At 42.8% G+C, this 18,990-nt stretch overlaps 1 protein-coding gene across 1 annotated transcript in view; it reads left to right on the forward strand.

Annotated features, from left to right (window-relative positions):
• Positions 1-1,636: 1,636 nt before the first annotated feature.
• Positions 1,637-18,990, forward strand: part of LOC137370303 (collagen alpha-1(XXI) chain-like) — a 51,216-nt gene continuing 33,862 nt past the window's right edge. The window contains exons 1-3 of the mRNA XM_068032683.1: positions 1,637-1,712; positions 8,296-8,388; positions 10,012-10,572. Of these exons, the coding sequence (XP_067888784.1) occupies positions 1,694-1,712; positions 8,296-8,388; positions 10,012-10,572 (673 nt within the window). The 5' untranslated portion in view covers positions 1,637-1,693. The remainder of the gene's footprint in view (positions 1,713-8,295; positions 8,389-10,011; positions 10,573-18,990) is intronic.

An 18,990-nucleotide genomic window follows, 5' to 3' on the forward strand; every position in this document is an offset into this window, starting at 1 on the left:
GCAAAGGGAAGTTTAACCAGAGTTCAGCAAGAACAAAAGTAGAGTGGAGAAACAATTGGCTGAGGAGTTGAGCAAACAAAAGGCTGTGGAGGAGAAGTAGGGTCTGTAACTTGTAAGACAGTGATAAGAATGAGAGAAGACAGAATTGAACAAAGGAACTGCAATTACGCCAAGATGTTGGAACATCCTTTTGGCATTTAGCAGTGTTTAGGAGAGATGTCACAACCCCAGGCAATCCAAAGACGTTTTATCACAGATGGTGCTAGTATGGTAGTTTCTGTCCCTTTTCCTGGATGAATGACTATCTTATACCTGGCTCAGAGTTGCCAGATGAAGCATACCTAGCGGAATCAAAAATTATTTCTGTAAAGAATATCACAATAAGGAAAAGATTCTGGAATCTCTGCTAGCTCACTGATCCACTACCTAACAGTTTCATTGGAAGGAAGGTTGACCGTGGCTAAAAACTGTAGTATAATGTAATATAGGGTTGTTACTGGGCAGAATATGTAAATAGTCTGTGAGTGTCATCACACGAAGGGATGTAACAAAACGTGTGCAGATCCTTGCATAGAGTGAAAATGGAAGCCATAGAAGTCAGATGCATGTAAATAAACTCCTGTTCTTGTAACCATCAGTCTCTCAGATATTCTGTTATAAGACTAACTAGCCATCAGAATATTATGTGGTGGCACTGTTAAACTGAAGAAGAAATGGTAAGTCACTGCCCTTCGCGGAGAATGTCGGGGAAGTAGCTGGACGGAACCAAGCAGAGGTGTGGCCGAAATGGGTCAGAAGGTTTACTAGGTACCATACTGCATCAGGTCTTGTGCAGAAGCCATACAAGGAGCAGTTCAGTACGTTATTGTATGACGTGGGGGAGTGTGTGGATGACATCCTCGTAACACAGGGCATAGACAAAGAAAAAACTACGTACAAGGAGGTTATTAAAGCTCTGGAGTCTTACTTGAATGTAAGAAAGAACGTGATCATCGAGCGTACCAAATTTAATAAACGGTCTCAGCAGAGGAGAAAGTATTGATTCCTTTATCAACGATTTATATAAGCTCGCTGAAGATTGGGAATACAGCAGTTTGCAGCATGATTTAGAGATCGGACGGTGGTCGGAGTGGCAGATGACGCTATCTCGGATCATCTGTCAGGGGATGATCTTACATTAACCACGGCAATTCAGATAAACAGGCAAGTGGAAAATGTAACCGTGTTGTCATTTGAGGGGACAGGGAGAGTCCGATCTCGAAAGTAGCAGACTCCATTGTAATTAAAGAAAGTGAAGGCAAAGAATGACGATCAAAGACAGAAAAGGCAGGAAGAGCATCTAGAGGCAGCAGCATCTCACTGCAGTAGGTGTGGCTGAGTGAGGCACCGGCGGGAAAATTACCCAGCCAGAGAAGTGGAGTGTTTTATATGTAAAAAGAGGGGGCATATCCAATTGTTATGCCACAGCAAGAAACCAGGGCTGCAAAATATAAGAAGTAAACCCAAAGAAAATAAAATTAATGAAGTACAGGATGTATTTTGTGGTGAATTACCATTTCTAGGAGAAATCCATGGAGCATGTGAACATTCCTGGACGGCAGAGATTTTTGTAGGAGGCTATCGAACAAGATTCAAACAGGACACTGGAGCAGCAATTTCAGTACTGGCAGACATCGAGCCGTGCCTGAAGGAAATGAGCATTAGACCTACAGGTAAAAAACTGTACGGACCTGGAGACATTGAGCTGAAGGTAATAGGAGAGTTGAAAATGATTCTGAATTCTTGGGGAAAAGAAATTCCTGTGATATATATTAAGAGTGAAATTTGTTCACTATTAAGCAGAAAAGCTTGCATAGATTTACGGTTATTATGCAGAGTTGAAGAGCTGAAAGGTACAGAGGAACAGCCAAAGAATGTTAGGGCAGAATTCCCTCAATTGTTCAAAGGATTGGGAAAACTAAAAACAGTGTATCACATCCCTTTAAGAGAAGATGCAGAACCATTGTGTTTATAAACAGCGAGAAAAATTCCACACCCACTCTTAGAGTAAGTTAAGAAAGAAATAGGGCTAATGACCAAACGGGGAGTTATCTCACCAGTTACTAAGCTGATTAGATGGTGTTCAGTCATGGTTCCCATTCGAATTTGTGTACTTATCTCGCAAATAAACAAGGCTGTAGAGCTGGAAATACATCCTATGGCATCAGTGGATGAGAGTCTGGCAAATCTAGGGAAAAGCAGGATTTTTACTAAATTAGACGCAAACTGGATTTTGGCACGGACCTTTAGATGAAGATTCTAAACTATTGATGACTTTTATAACACCCTTTGGAAGATTCTATTTTAACAGATTACCTTTTGGAATTACGTCAGCACCGAAAATTTTCCAAAGAACGATGTCCAGAATCCTGGAGGTATTAGAAGGGATCATCGATCATACAGACGACCTGTTGATCCATGGTGCAAGTCGGCAGGAACACGATGTGAGAGTGCGGGAAGTGTTGCAGAGACTGCAGGAAGCTGGTCTAACACTGAATGAGAAGTGTGGCTTTTCACAACAAATGGTGAAATTTCTAGGTCTTATTCCTGATGGATCAGGCATCAGAGCAGACCCTCAAAAGATGAAAGTCGTAAAATAATTTCCTGACCCTAAAACATCACAGAATTGCAAAGGTTCATGGGCATGCTCAATCAGGTGGGAAAGCTTTTGCCAGATCTGGCTATGATAAAACGAGCCACTGCGACAGCTATTAAAGAATAACAAGGCCTGGTGTCGGAGAAAGGTCCAACAAGAAGCTTATGAAAAAAATCCATCAGAAACTTCTTTCTTAATTAATACTAGCACATTATGACCCAAAATTACCAACTATTATAACAGCAGGCGCATCAGAAACAGGGCTAGCTGCTGTATTGCTTCAGATACAAAGCAATTGGAATCACAGGCCTGTGTATTTTGCATCTCGCTCTTTGACAGAAATAGAGCAAAGATATGCAGTCATCAAGAAGGAACGCTGGCAGTAACTTGGGTGTGCTAGAAATTCTCTGTGCTAGGTCTTCAATTTAAGATTGAAACGGATTGAACAGTTAGTTACTCTGCTAAATACAAAAGAACTAGCAAAGCTACCTCCGAGCGTGCAGAAGTTTCGATTTGAGATTTGACGCTGAAACCAGATGTGTAACTGGGAAACAATAAATAACAGCGGATTTGTTATCATGCATTATATCAGCAGTACCTGAAGGAGGTTACATTCTATTTTTTGAGGAAGTTGAAGTGTTTGCTCTAACAACTTCAGAGTATTTACCTGCTACAAATGAGAAGTTGAGTGAAATCAGGAAGGCTCAAAAAGATGATGAACTATGTTCAGCAGTTAGAGAATATTGTTTGCAGGATGGCCAGCATATAAGGCAATATGCTGAGCAACGAGGTCATTTGAGTATCGTTGATGATTTGTTGATATTTGATGAGAGATTAATTATCATAAGGATACTAAGATTAGTGATCTTGGAAAGATTACACCAAGGACATTTAGGAGTAACAAAATGCAGAGCCAGGGCTACACAGTCAGTTTGGTGGCCTGGAATATCAGAAGAGATCAAAGAGATGATATCAAGGTGCATCATGTGCGCTGTCAATCATCACGAGACGAAGGAGCCACTAATGCGTCATCATTTCTGTCTATACCATGGGAATGTCTGGTTATGGATCTTTTCGAGTATAACAAAGATATTCTTAATCGTTGTTGATTACTATTTGAGGTGGGTCAGTTACAAGGTCAGAGCTCAGAAGCTGTAATCACATTCTTGAGAAATCTTTGCTATGCACAGGATCCCAGACATGGTGATATCTGACAATCAGTCACAATGCATGGATGTTTGCTTCAAAGGGGTCACAGAGCATGTGCCTTTTCTCACATTACTAGTTCACCAAGGTATCCTCAGGCAAATGGTGAAGCAGACGTGTAAAGACTGTGAAATCTTTATTAAAGAATGAAGATTTTCAATTAGCATTTTTAAGCTATAAAGCAAAACCACTTCAGAATGGTTTAGCCGCATGCAAGTTGTTGATGGGATGAAGGTTAAGAACACAGCTTCCTATACTTCCAAGAAGGCTTAAACTACAAGTGAGTGCAGAAGACTTGGAGAAAGTGAGGGGGATAGAGGAAGATCTATTTAATCTGAGAACTATGACAGATGTCACAGAACCAAAAACCTTACAGACATCAGTTTGGGTCAGAGATCAGAGAAGGTAAGGAGCACTCACCATATACAGGGTCGTACATTGTCCAAACTGACCAAGCGATGATAAGAAGAAATAGATGGTCATTGGTGGTGATAACAAAGAAGTAGCAGATACAAGAGGAATAATCATCTCAAGAAGTTGATGAACCCACAGAGTTGCAAATCAGCCATCAACCCAGAGGACAACCCGAGTGAAGAACTTGAGTCATCAAACAGTTTTACTAAAGTACAAAAAAATGAGAAGGAAGAACTAAACGACTTGAAACCCCAGACATCTTTTAAAGAGAGACGATCGTGTTATGGCAGACTTTTAAAAACACCAGAGCGATTCACATTCTGAGAAGTGAAATCAGAGACTTGGGGGGAGATGCAGTATAATGTAATATAGGGTTGTTACTGGGCAGAATATGTAAATAGTCTGTGTCAAAACAGGAAATGATGGAACATAGGAAGATAGGAACAGGAGAAGGCCATTCAGCCCCTCGAGACTGTCCCGCCATTCAATGAGATCATGGCTGATCCGCAGCCTAACTCCATATACCTGCCTTTGGCCCATATCCCTTAATATCTTTGCTTAACAAAAATCTATCTATCTCAGATTTAAAATTTCTAGCTTCAACTGCTGTTTGTGGGAGAGAGTTCCAAACCTCTACCACACTTTGCGTGAAGAAATGCTTCCTAACATCTCTCCTGAATGGTCTGGCCCTAATTTTTAGACTATGCCCCCTAGTTTTAGAATCTCCAACCAGTGGAAATAGTTTATCTTTATCTAGCCTGTCTTTTCCTGTTAATATCTTGAAGACTTCAATTAGATCACCCCTTAAACCTTCTAAATTCTAGCGAAAACAGGCCTAATTTGTGTAATCTCTCCTCGTAACTTAACCCCTGTAGTCCAGGTATCATTCTTGTAAACCTACGTTGCACTCCCTCCAAGGCGCAGTGGTTAGCACCGTAGCCTCACAGCTCCAGGGACCCGGGTTCGTTTCCCGGTACTGCCTGTGTGGAGTTTGCAAGTTCTCCCTGTGTCTGCGTGGGTTTTCTCCGGGTGCTCCGGTTTCCTCCCACAAGCCAAAAGACTTGCAGGTTGCTAGGTAAATTGGCCATTATAAATTGTCACTAGTATAGGTAGGTGGTAGGGAAATATAGGGACATGTGGGGATGTTTGGTAGGAATATGGGATTAGTGCAGGATTAGTATAAATGGGTGGTTGATGTTCGGCACAGACTCGGTGGGCCGAAGGGCCTGTTTCAGTGCTGTATCTCTAATCTAATCTAATCCTTCCTAAGGTGTGGTGCCCAGAACTGCTCACAGTACTCCAAGTGGGGTCTAACCAGGGTTTTGTACAGCTGCAGCATAACCTCTGTGTCTTTATATTCCAATCCTCTAGATATAAAGGCTAGCATTCCATTAGCCTTTTTGATTATTTTCTGCACTTGCTCGTGGCATTTTAAAGATCTATGCACCTGAACCCCCAAGTCTCTTTGGACATCCACTGCACTTAACCTCTTCCCATTTAGAAAGTACCCTGCTCTATCCTTTTTTGGTCCAAAATGGATAACCTCACACTTGCCCGCATTGAAATCCATCTGCCACAGTTTTGCCCATTCACCTAATTTGTCAATATCTCCTTGCAATTTTATGCTATCATCTAGACTGTCTGCAATGCCATCTAACTTTGTATCATCGGCAAATTTGGATATATGATTTACTATGCCATCATCCAAGTCGTTAATGAATAATGTGAATAATTGAGGCCCCAACGCAGATCTCTGCGGGACACCACTAGTTATATCCAACCAATCGGAGTACTTACCCATTAATCCCACTCTCTGTCGCCAACCACTCAACCAACTTCCTAACCGTGTCAATAATTTGCCCTCAACTCCATGGGCTTCTGCCTTAGTTAACAGTCTCTTATGTGGGACTTTATCAAATGCCTTCTGGAAGTCCATATAAATAACATCCATAGACATTCCCCAGTCCACTATCTTAGTCACCTCTTCAAAAAATCCAATGAGATTTGTCAGGCATGACCTTCCCATCATGAATCCATGCTGGCTGTCCCTGATTAACTGAAATTTTTCGAGGTGTTCAGTCACCCTATCCTTGATTATAGACTCCAGCAACTTGCCCACCACAGATGTCAGGCTAACTGGTCTGTAATTTCCTTGGTTCCCCCTTTCATCCTTCTTAAAAAGTGGAGTGACATGTGCAACTTTCCAATCCAGAGGGACCACTCCTGAATCCAGGGAACTCTGAAAGACTATAGTTAGGGCATCTACAATGTGCTCCCCTACTTCCTTTAACACCCTTGGATGGAAACAGTCAGGTTCTGGGGATTTCGTATTCTTTAGTTCCATTAATTGTATTATGTCCCTGTCCCCTATCGGCTGTTAATTTTTTCGGGACTTCCGGAAAGTTAACCTCCTTTTCAACTGTAAATACTGAGGCAAAGTAATTGTTCAACATGTCTGCCATTTCCCCATTGTCAATGACAATATCTCCATTTTCAGCTTTTAGTGGGCCTACATTGCTCTTGACCACCCATTTTCCCTTTATGTAACTATTTATTTTTTATTTATTAAGAGATATAGCACTGAAACAGGCCCTTTGGCCCACCGAGTCTGTGCCGACCAACAACCACCCATTTATACTAACCCTACAGTAATCCCACATTCCCTACCACCTTCCTACACTAGGGGCAATTTACAGTAGCTAATTTACCTATCACCTGCAAGTCTTTGGCTGTGGGAGGAAACCGGAGCACCCGGCGAAAACCCACGCAGTCACAGGGAGAACTTGCAAACTCCTCACAAGCAGTACCCAGAATCGAACCCGGGTCCCTGGAGCTGTGAGGCTGCGGTGCTAACCACTGCGCAGCCCTTTAAGTGAACCAAATGGGTTTTTTCAACAATCCAGTAGTTTCATGGTCACCAGTACCAATACTAGCTTTTATTCCAGATTTATTTAACTAATTGAATTTAAATTCCCCAACTGCTGCGGTGGGATTCGAACTCATGTCTCTGTATCATTAATCCAGGCCTCTAGATTACCAGTCCACTGACATAACTAGTATGCTATAGTAGGGTTCCTGACTGTTTCTTTACTCTCAGCCCTGTTACTTGTTTTTGAAACTGTATTGACTTCCCCCTCCCCCTCCACCCCCATTTAAGAGTTTAAAGTCCTTGTGATCACCCTATTTATCCTTTCCGCTAGGACACTGTTCCCAAGTTGGTTCAGGTGGAGCCCGTCAGAACTTGTACAGAACCTCGTGTAGAGTGAAAGTGAAAGCCATAGAAGTCAGATGCATGTAAATAAACTCCTGTTCCCGTAACTGTCAATCTCTCAGATATTCTGTTGTCAGACTAACTAGTATCAGAATATTACAAAAACATTCACCTTAAATTAATCCGAGATAGTGCTTCTTGGATTGGGGTAGTATTTTATGCATATTCTGAATTCCTTCTGACTAAATATTTTGATTTGTTAAAAGAAGAATCTTGAAGTATAGAGATTTTTCTTCAATTGAAGGAGAAATATTTTTGATTGAATTAGGAGTTAAGTAGCTGTGAGTAACATGCTTTTAGGTAGTATTTTATTGTGTGAAGCTCACATATCTGGGTAAACTAAGATAACATATTGGATCACACATCACTCGCATATACAAACATTTACATATCCATATGAGTTGTGATACAGATAAGGATATGCAAGACTCGCAGATACATAACAGACATGTACCTAAATAATAATCAGTGTCCTAGCTTGTCGTTAATACCAACATTAACAAGTTTTTTTAAATTATACTTTTGTGAGGCACCTTGGACATTTATCTACATTAAAGATGCATAAATAAATACAAGCTGTTGAAACAAATTTAATAAAGGACAGAGTAATCGCAAAACATAGGGTATGAAATATTGTAGAGTTTTAGTACTGGGACTATCTGATTAGGATTTTACTTCCTCAGGAGGTCTACTCAGCAGTCAGATTTACAAAATATGCTTCAAACTGCAGCATACATCAATAAAATATTTGTTTTCCTTTGCTCCATAGGTACAATGAAGTTATGCATATTACAAGTTCTGGTGATCTATTGGTCATCTCATTTATTTAGTGGGGCTGTGCCAGATGAAAACATAAGAGCAGGTAAGAACTCCATGCAGCACTATTTACTATGTCCCACTCAAAGATCTGTAGTCAATCCTTTATCACAGGCTGTAATTTATATGGTAGCGAACACAATCATTGTTTGGATGTTCTGAAATTATACTATAACTCTATTATGTTACGCTTCCAAAGCACATCAGAATATTAGACGAAACTAAAATATGGTACTTTCCAGCCTTGTTTTATATAAAGCAAAGGGCACTATCTATTTCCATGTTTGTATTGAAGAATAGTGTGCCTCTGACCTATGGTTCCTCTGGTGCTTGAGAAAAAAACAAATGTGGAAAAAGATGTTGAAAACACTATGTGAAACACTTAAGTTTCTAGTCTGGATACAAGAACAGTTTTAATCATGCCACCAGTGTTTTTTTTTTGTATTTGTTTTTATTTGTTGTCTGGATGAGAGTAATGCAGTGCTGCATTTATTGCCTAGTCTAATTGCCGTGGGAAGGGGGTGGTAGACCTCCTCCTTGAAATGCTGCAGTCCCTATTGTGGTTGTGCTCCCTTATGGTGGCAAGTAAGAAATTCCAGGACTTTGACCCAGCAACAGTGAAGGAATGGTGATAGAACTCCAAGTGAGGTCGGTGTGTGACTTGGAGAGGAAATTGGAGGTGATTGTGTTCTTATGATGTTGCTGCTCTCATTCTCCATGGTAAAACTCGTAAGGCTGGGAGTTACTGTTCATATAAGCTTGGCAACACATCCTGTAAGTGGTACATGTTGCAGCCACAGTGTGCTGGTGGTGGAGGGGATGAAGATTGAGTTCAGTGACAGGGGCACTGATCAAGCAAACTGCTCTAACTTGGATGGTATTCAGCTTCTTGAATGTTTTTGCAAATGCACCCATCCAGGCAAGCAGTGAGTATTCCATTACATTTCTGAGCATTGTAGATTTTGGAGTGGGTTTAGGAGGTGAGCTTCTGCCTGACTCATAGCTACGGTATTGATAGGATTAAGCTTCTGACCAATGGTGACCTTGGGTTGATGAGGATTGGGGATGAAGGGGAGGTGTTTGGGCTCTGTCTTGTTGGAGATGGTCATTGCTGATATGTGGCATGAATCTTACTTGCCACCTGTCAGCCCAGACTTGGATGTTGTCGACCTCCTGTTGTAGGCTGACATAGGCAGCTCCATTCTCAGACGAGTTGTGAATATGTTATATTGACTTATTGAAAAAATAATAGTCCCAAAATAAATGAATGTTCTGTACTTTACTAAATATTTCTAATGTCTAACAATTATACCTAGTGTGAGCCCGTGTTGCTGTACCTTATCTCCCCTTTGGAGGCCATGGCTACCATTTTGGAGGTAAGTCATTGGACATCTGGGTCAAATAGTGACCAAAATGACCAGAGGAACCATGCAAGTATCAAATGTTGTTCTGGTTGTTTGTACCCCAACAAAGTCTAATTGTGGAGCATTGTGCAATACTTATGCTTTCAACTCCTCTTACATTAGGTCAAATTTCCATATGGATTTGAAAGAACTGTTGGCACGAACATTTGCCAAGAGTGGAAGTAACCTTTCACTTAAATAGGTGATTTATTGGTTAATGTTATGAGATTCTAAATAAACTCTTAGCCCTTTTACTTTGTCAATAGGATGCAGAACAGCAGTGAATGATTTGGTTTTCATCATGGATGGGTCTTGGAGTGTGGGATACAACAATTTTGAAACAGCAAAAACATGGCTTGTTAATGTCACGAGTGGATTTGACATTGGACCTGAATATACACAAGTAGCTGTTATCCAATACAGTGACACTCCACGTCTGGAGATTTCATTTGGTCAATTCCTGACCAATAAAGAATTAATTGCTGGAATAGAAAATATTAAATACCTTGGTGGAAATACTCAAACGGGCCGTGCTATTAAGTTCGCAACAGAGACTGTTTTTCCCTCTTCACAAAGAAATAAGACAGCGAAAAGCAAAATTGCCGTTGTTGTCACAGATGGAAAGTCTCAGGATGATGTTGTTGATGCTTCTGTTGAAGCACGTGCAGACAAAATAATCCTGTTTGCTGTCGGTGTTGGATCTGAAATAACAGAATCAGAACTTCAAATGATTGGCAACAAACCCTCGACAACTTATGTTATGTTTGCTGAAGATTATGAAACTATAGACAGAATTAAGGAAGCAATGCAGCAGAAGATATGTGAAGGTGAGTGTTTACTTAATGATTGGTATATTTGGTGACCTTGTAGTAGTTCAGTCACCTTATCATAGAGAGAGACAGCACTGAAACAGGCTCTTCAGCCCACTGAGTCTGCACTGAGCAACAACCACCCATTTATACTAATCCTACATTAATCCCATATTCCCTACCACATCCCCACCATTCTCCTACCACCTACCTACACTAGGGGCAATTTACAATGGCCAATTTACCTATCAACCTGCAAGTCTTTGGCTGTGGGAGGAAAGTGAAGCACCTGGTGGAAACCCACGCAGTCACAGGGAGAACTTGCAAACTCCACACAGGCAGTACCCAGAACTGAACCCAGGTCACTGGAGCTGTGAGGCTGCAGTGCTAACCACTGCACTACTGTGCTGCCCTTCACATTCTGGCAAATCATTTTACATTCAAGATTCATGGCTACAATTGACCAAAAATACCAGAGGCCGGATCATCAAACGAGATTGAGTGCGGGAACGGCTGCAAGCGCAATTTGAATATTACATTTATGGAGGTTGGCACTGGGTCCCGTTGTCTAAGGAATGCGATGCTATTTTCAAAGTGCTGCTGGCGGGGAGGGAGGGCGCAGTTCCAATTAAGTGCCTGTTGAGCTCATTAAAAGATTTGTCAGTATCAGTGAGCAATTTTTATTGTGAATGGGGAAAACACTGGTGGGGGGATGCAGGGCAGGGCAGGGAGGAAGTGTACTACAGAGTTGTGAAGATGTGAAAAGTGTGGCGGGCCATGAGGGCTATTGGAAGCGTGAATTAAATTAATTCATAGGCAGCAAGGAAGGCATGGCTGCTTCAGATGAGTCTCAGTGTGGCTATTGCTGCAGCTAGAAGAGTTTAATGTCACAATGGAGAGGGAAGTGAGCCCGCTGGCATCACTGGGGCAGCTGGGTTTGGCATGGGAAGGTCTGGTGAACGCACAAGGCCTAGCTGAGGTAGGGTAGGTGGGAACAGGTTACTCTGACTTTGGATAGATGAGCTGCAGCAGATGCAACCTTTTGGACAGCAGGAGACCAGAGGAGCACAGTGGGGGACTGCAAGGGGATGCGTTCCCAGGCTCACACGGGCCCTCTGAGATTCCTGGCGACTCATTTGTATAGGCAATGGCAAGCCCAGCGATGACTGCTGCTTGCCTTTAAAAATTGCATTCCATTTCCCGTTCCCGCCTCCATAACAGTTTTGGTGCCTCTAATTGGGCAACAGACTGGCTCCCAGGCCAATTACTTTTTTGGCATTTTAAAATAGCTCTGTGTCGGCAACGCTGACGCAGCACGAGGTCGGGTCCCGGAAATACTCCGGTCGTCAGGGTCCTGACCCAAAGAAGAAAATGCGGCTCCGGAGCTTTTCCAGTTTTGATCAGCTGGATAGTGCAGCCCAGAAGCAAAGCGTTTCATCACTGGGGAGGAAAGAACTGACATCGTGTAGCTTCATCTATTTGAATTGTACCTTTCATGAGCTAGTCACGCAATAGTCTTGGGAAATATGGAGAATGCCACAGCGAAGAGTGCCCCACACTCTTGGATGGAGGAAGGTGTAAGATGATAAAGTGTTAAGAGGATGATAGGAAGGGCTAAATTCTACAAGGAGCTGCTGCACTTATCAATAAATAATTGAAAACAGAAACAAAAATATGTGTGGTTTTATCCAATGAAAGCAGTTTCCAGCAAGTACTTTGTTCTTTTCATGATTTCCATTACTCCGCATTACTTTTTAACTGTGATTACTAACACGAATGCATTTATTTCTGTTGGATTGAGCGAGGTAAACACATTCTTGTTATCATGGATCTTGAGTTCTGAAATTCCTCCTGTTAATTTTATGGAAAAAATAGGGAGGATAACATAGGAAATATTCTTTTGAATTACTGTTCAGCTTCCCTTTTTTACCACTATATCTCTTCCCAGTGCTTGTGGATTTACTTCAATAAGGTAGTATCACATTATTAATGGCTATTACAGATAATTGGCAGTTCAGCTCCTATGCCATAAATCTCTTCAGTATGAAGGCTTCTTGGGTTGCATCTCCACAGGAAATCCTAATCATGCAAGTTACACAACGTAAAAAAAAAAGGCTAGGTAACAGCACTATGGTGAGCAACACAGAAACATGCAGAAGGTTGCTATTTCTAGACACGCTTCTATAGTAAAGGTGTTTATTCATCAGTAAATTCAACACAAAGTATTTCTGAAGAAGAGGCCCAGTATCATACCTACTGTACCCATCTAATGAATAGACAGGGGGGCATGGCATCAGGAAGAAAGCAACTCTGACAATCCAGCACTGGCCCAATACTGCTCCAAGCTGTCAGTCTGCATAATGTGTTCAGGTACTGCAGTCAGGCTTGAACCTGCAACCTCCTGATGGCTTTTGTGTTACAAAGGAGCCAAGTTCACACTTTCAGCCAAACTGACACTGTTACCAGATCCATTGAATCTGATAGCACACACACTCGCACGCACGCACACACGTTATATTGCTGGGATAAAAGACTACTTTGGAACTTCAAGAAATGCAGTGACCGCCTACTGAATGTGGATTGGTGCAGTGTCTTGGCAAGTGCCACTATAATTTCTCCTTGGTGTCTAGAAATATCATTAGCCAGGATTTGGCGTTTCTCAGTGTCTACCTCATTGAACAGCCTATACTTCTGAATGCAGCATTTCTTGTTTAGGGTTATTCCTTCGTAGCCTGTAGATAATAACATAGCTTTCTCCTTGCTGCCTTTCTCTTATAATCCCCATTCTGGCTCCTCTTTTTCATTTAGCACAGAAGATTTCCCAAAACCTTTAAAAGATATTGCAGACAGCAAGTGTAATGCATGCAAAGTTGCAAAAGTGGGCTGGATTTTAAAGCCCCTCCGCTGTCGGGAACATTAGCGGGGGGACAATGAAGGTCAGCGTGGCAGAGGCCCACCACCGACGGCGGCAGGCCCCATGCCGATCACTGCAGCGGCGTCGAGGCCTCGTGGCAACTGCCCCGCCACTCGTCGATGTGACACCCATTTAAATATGTAAACTACTTTACACACCTGATTTAATGAGGGTCCTGCCGCCTCCTTGATTGCCGTACCGACCTTCATTCAAGCGGCCAACCTTCAAATCTCTGTTTGGGGAAATGTGGTGTGACACCTGTGGGGAGGAGGGGAGGAGAATTGTTTCTCTGTGTGGGACTGGTGGGGGGAGTGGAGTGACATCACTGTGGATGGGTCGGGGGCAGTGATGGGAAGTGGTAAAGGGCAAAGGTGTCAAATTTTGGGGGGGAAAGGTCAAATTGTTAATAAACAGATTTCTGGGTGGAAAAGGGCAGGAATGATTTGAAATGCCATGGGGGGTTTGGGGGGGGGGTGGTGGTGGTTGGTGGATGGGGTGGTGGGAAAATGAATTTAATGAAAACTTGTATTTCTTTGATCATTGAATAGACCTGGCCCTTTAATTTTTAAATGTCCAGTAAGAACTGTAAGCCCTTTAAAAATGGTGCTGGCACCTGCACATTGGCACCAGATGCCATTTCCTCCGATGGCTCACCCGCCCCCTCCACGTGATTGCTGGGGGCGGGCACCGTGGCCATGCAAATGAGCTGCTGCGTTTGAAATCGCGGCAGCTCTGTGACGCGGTGCCCGTGCAGGTGGGCCGCATTTTTTGTTTTACGTCCACTGCCTACTTCGGCAGCGGACTCTTAGAATCCAGCCCAGTATGTCCACAACAGTCGATTTGCTGACAAATATAAATGCCCAGGCAGGGGTTCAGGTAGAAAATTTTAAATTTATAGATCATGCGAGCAAATAGAATCACTCCCTGCCCTCTGCACAAGTTCGCACCTGGGTTGCCAACCTTCCCGGATTGTACGGGAGTCTCCCGGAATTTAGGATCGATCTGCTAGGGCTGCTGTGACCAAACTGAGAGAAAATCTTAGGTTGATCACAGCAAAAGTTGGTGGTGTACTGGCACTGCCCAGTGAGCGGAGATGGAGCTTTGATGGGCAGGTGTGGAGGCCAAGACGGACGGGGCAGTGAAGTGGGTAGGGAGAGTTAATGTGGAATTTCCATCAGCAAGTTAGGCCGCTCAGTCATCTGTATGAGCATCAAAGGCAGTAATAGCTGTTTTGGCGACAGTAATAACTATATGAAGGAAGTACTGGTCCTAATTTTGAGATTCTAATCAGTTCCTATTTGCGTTTGGGAATTATCAGTTTATTTTGGGTCTGAAGTGGTTCAAAGATATTGCTGGGCGTTTTTGTTCTTGCCTTGCAACATGTTTTCTCCCAGTTACTATTCATTGAGGGTGAAACAGCATTTAAATTCCTACCCTTCCAGCTCCCAGTCTCTGTGTCTGTGGCAGAGACAACCCTCCCAGTTTACAGATGCTGCCTGACTTGCTGAGTGATTCCAGACTTTTCTGTTTTAGTTTAGAGATACAGCACTGAAACAGGCCCTTCGGCCCACCGAGTCTGTGCCGAACATCAACCACCCATTTATACTAATCCTACACTAATCCCATATTCCTACCAAACATCCCCACCTGTCCCTATATTTCCCTACCACCTACCTATACTAGTGACAATTTATAATGGCCAATTTACCTATCAACCTGCAAGTCTTTTGGCTTGTGGGAGGAAACCGGAGCACCCGGAGAAAACCTACGCAGACACAGGGAGAACTTGCAAACTCCACACAGGCAGTACCCGGAATCGAACCCGGGTCCCTGGAGCTGTGAGGCTGCGGTGCTAACCACTGCGCCACTGTGCCGCCCTATTTTGGTTTGAGATTAGAAAGAATTGACCACCTTCAATTTCTCGGGCTGTTTTGGGGGCTATCAGAAAACAACTCTAGGGGAGGCGGGTGGTGAGAATTCTGAGGGCCTAACTCTCAGCGGGGGTGGGGTGGCGGAGGCAATGAGAGAGCAACCCTCAGGGGAGTGTGGAACTTGAATTTGCTTTTAAGTTAAGTATCTCATGCGAGATTGCCCTTTAAGACTACCTAAAGAATTGAGGGTACAAAGGGATATGGAGCCAAGGTGAGTGCACGGAGTTAGGATACAGTCAACCATAATCTCTCTGACCAGAACAGGCTCGAGGGGCTGAATGGTCTACTCATATTCCTAACTGTAGATTCTTGTCTGCTGTCTCATATGTACGGCAAAATCAAGTAAAGTGAAGAATAAAGGTGTCCTTAAATCCAATCTGGCACGCAGAAAAAATGTTTAAAATAAATTTGGCAGGATTTGTAAGGATTCTTTTGTTGAATAACCCAGGTTTCTTACAGATGTCAAGGATTTCATTTTTAGTGCAGGGTGGATAGGAAACATATAAGGGCTGGATTTTAACAAGCCCTCAACGGCATGATCCATGGCAGTGGTGGTCTGAAGATGGGACCAGATGAGGCCCACCATGGACCGTGACGCCTGCAGGGCCTGGCTCGATCCTCCCGACGACAGCCACCCCACTGCTGGGTGACAGGACCACAATTTAAATATGCTAATCAATAACCTTGAGAATCTGCCCCGATCTTCGGCGCAGCGGCTGGCACTCCTGTGCCTTCAGATCCTTTTCTCGGGGAAACGCAGCACCACGCTGGTGGGGAGGGGAGAGGAGGTAAGTTTGTCAGTGCAGGGGGGGAGCTGGAGGGGGGAGCGGGTCAAATAAACGTAATGGGTGTAGAGGATGGTGGGCAGGGTTGAACCTTAAACTTTGCGGGGGGTGGGGGGGGAAGGCACATGTGAAAGGTAAGAATTTAGCGGGGGAAGGGCAAACAGTTATTGTAATTCGCAGAGGCACTGGCCATAATTGGAAATCGCAGAGGCACTGGCCATAATTTTTCAGTCTTCCTTAGACTTGGGGGTGGTGCCAGAGAGAATTGCAAATGTTACACCCTTGTTCAAAAAAGGTGTAAAGATAAGCCCAGCAACTCCAGGCCAGTCAGTTTAACTTCAGTGGTGGGAAAACTTCCAGAAAAAATAATTCGGGACAAAATCAATAGTCACATGGACAAATGCAAGTTAACTAAGGAAAGCCAGCATGGATTTCTTAAGGGAAAGTCATGTTTAACTAACTAGCTGGAGTTTTTTGAGGAGGTAACAGAGAGGGTTGGTGAGGACAATGCTGCTGATGTGGTGTACATGGACTTTCAAAAGCTGTTTGATACAGTGCCATACAACAGACGTGAGAAAACTTGTAGCTCCTGGAATAAAAGGGACAGTAGCAACATGGATACGAAATTGGCTGAGTGACAGGAAACAAAGAGTAGTGGTTAATGGATGTTTTTCGGGCTGGAGGTTTGTAGTGGAGTTTCGCAGGGATCAGTGTTGGGACCCTTGCTTTTCCTGTTATATATTAATGACCTAGACCTTGGTGTACAGGGCATAATTTCAAAGTTTGCAGATGATAGGAAACTTGGAAGCATTGTGAACTGTGAGGAGGATAGTGTAGAACTTCAAAAGGACATAGACAAGTTGGTGGAATGGGCAGACAGGTGGCAGATGAAGTTCAATGCAGAGAAATGTGAAGTGATTCATTTTGGTAGGAAGAACATGGAGAGACAATATAGAATAAAGAGTACTATTCTAAAGGGGGTGCAGGAGTAGAGGGACCTTGTGTATATGTGCATAAGTCATTGAAGGTGGCAGGACAGGTTCAGAGAGACAATAATAAAGCATACAGTATCCTGGGCTTCATTAATAGGGGCAAGAGTACAAGAGCAAGGAAGTTATGTTTAACTTGTATAAGACTAGTTCAGCCTCAGCTGGAGTATTGTGTCCAATTAGGAAAGATGTGAGGCATTGGACAGAGTACAGAAAAGATTTACGAGAATGGTTTCAGGGATGAGGAATTTCAGTAATGAAGATAGATTGGAGAAGTTAGGGCTGTTTTCCTTGGAGAAGAGAAGGCTGAAAGGTGATTTGATAGAGGTATTCAAAATCATGAGGGGTCTGGACAGAGTAGATAGAGAAAAACTGTTCCCACTCATGAAAGGATAGAGAACGAGAGGGCACAGATTGAAAATATTTGGTAAAAGAAGCAAAAGTGACATGAGGAAAAACATTTTCACGCAGTGAGTGGTTAAGGTCTGGAATGCGCTGCCTGAGAACGTGGTGGAGGCAGGTTCGATTGAAGCATTCAAAAGGGAATTAGACAGTTATATGAAAAGGAGGAATGTTCAAGGTTATGAGGAGAAGGCAGGGGAATGGAACTGAAGGAGTTGCTCTTTCAGAGAGCCAGTGCAGACATGATGGGATGAATGGCCTCCTTCTGCACTGTAAAGATTCTGTGATTCTGGGGGGGAAAAGAGCATAAGAAATGTATTTATTTGGGGAGAACTGGCTAACGTTAATTGGGTAAATAGACTGGGAAGTATGGCGGTAAATGAACAGTGGGAAATATTTAAAGAAACAATTCAAAGGGTTCAACAAAAGTACATTCCATTCAGAAACAAAAACTCGTCAAGAAAGACCCATCCGTGGCTCACTCGGGAAGTTAAGGAGAGTATTAGACTAAAAGAAGAGGCTTACAATGTTCAAAAAAGAGTAGCAAGTCTGAGGATTGGGAGTGTTTTAGAAACCAGCAAAGGACCACCGAAAAGTTGATAAAAAGGGAAAAAATGGAATGAGAGTAAATTAGCCAGCAATATAAAAACAGATTGTAAGAACTTTTATGAGTACATAAAAAGGAAGAGAGTGGCTAAAGTAGATGTTGCTCCCTTTGAGGCAGAGACAGGAGATTGTGAATGAGGAAATGGCAGAGGCATTGAACAAATATTTTGTGTCTGTCTTCACAGTGGAAGACACAAGTTCCATATCACAAACAGGCAGTAACCTAGGGACTAGAAAGAGCGAGGAAATTAAGTAAATTGATATCAGCCGAAAAAAAGTAATGGAGAAACTTGAGGGACTAAAATCTGACAAGTCCCCCAGACCAGATGGCCTACACTCTAGGGTTCTAAAAGAGATAGCTGCAGAGATAGTGGATGCACTGGCTATGAAGTTCCAGAATGCCTTAGATTCAGGAATGGTCCCATCAGATTGGAAGCTGGCAAATGTTTCACCGCTTTTCAAGAAAAGAGGTAGAGAGAAAACAGGGAATTACAGGCCAGTTAGCCTAACATCAGTTATTGGGAAGATGCTGGAAACTATTATTAAAGAAGTCTTAACATTACACTTGGAAAAGCATAGTATGAGTAGAACAGTCAACATGGTTTTACTAAAGACAGATCCTGTTTGACAAATTTATTAGAATGTTTTGAGGATGTAACTCGTAGGGTAGATAAAGGGGAACCCGTATATGTAGTATACCTGGATTTCCAAAAGGCATTCGATAAGGTTAATAGGCAAGAAAAGGGCTCCTGGTGTTGGGGATAATATATTAGCTTGGATGGAGGATTGGTTAACAGACAGGAAACAGA

Source organism: Heterodontus francisci, chromosome 5, assembly GCF_036365525.1.
Source record: "Heterodontus francisci isolate sHetFra1 chromosome 5, sHetFra1.hap1, whole genome shotgun sequence".
Lineage (NCBI taxonomy): Eukaryota > Metazoa > Chordata > Chondrichthyes > Heterodontiformes > Heterodontidae > Heterodontus > Heterodontus francisci.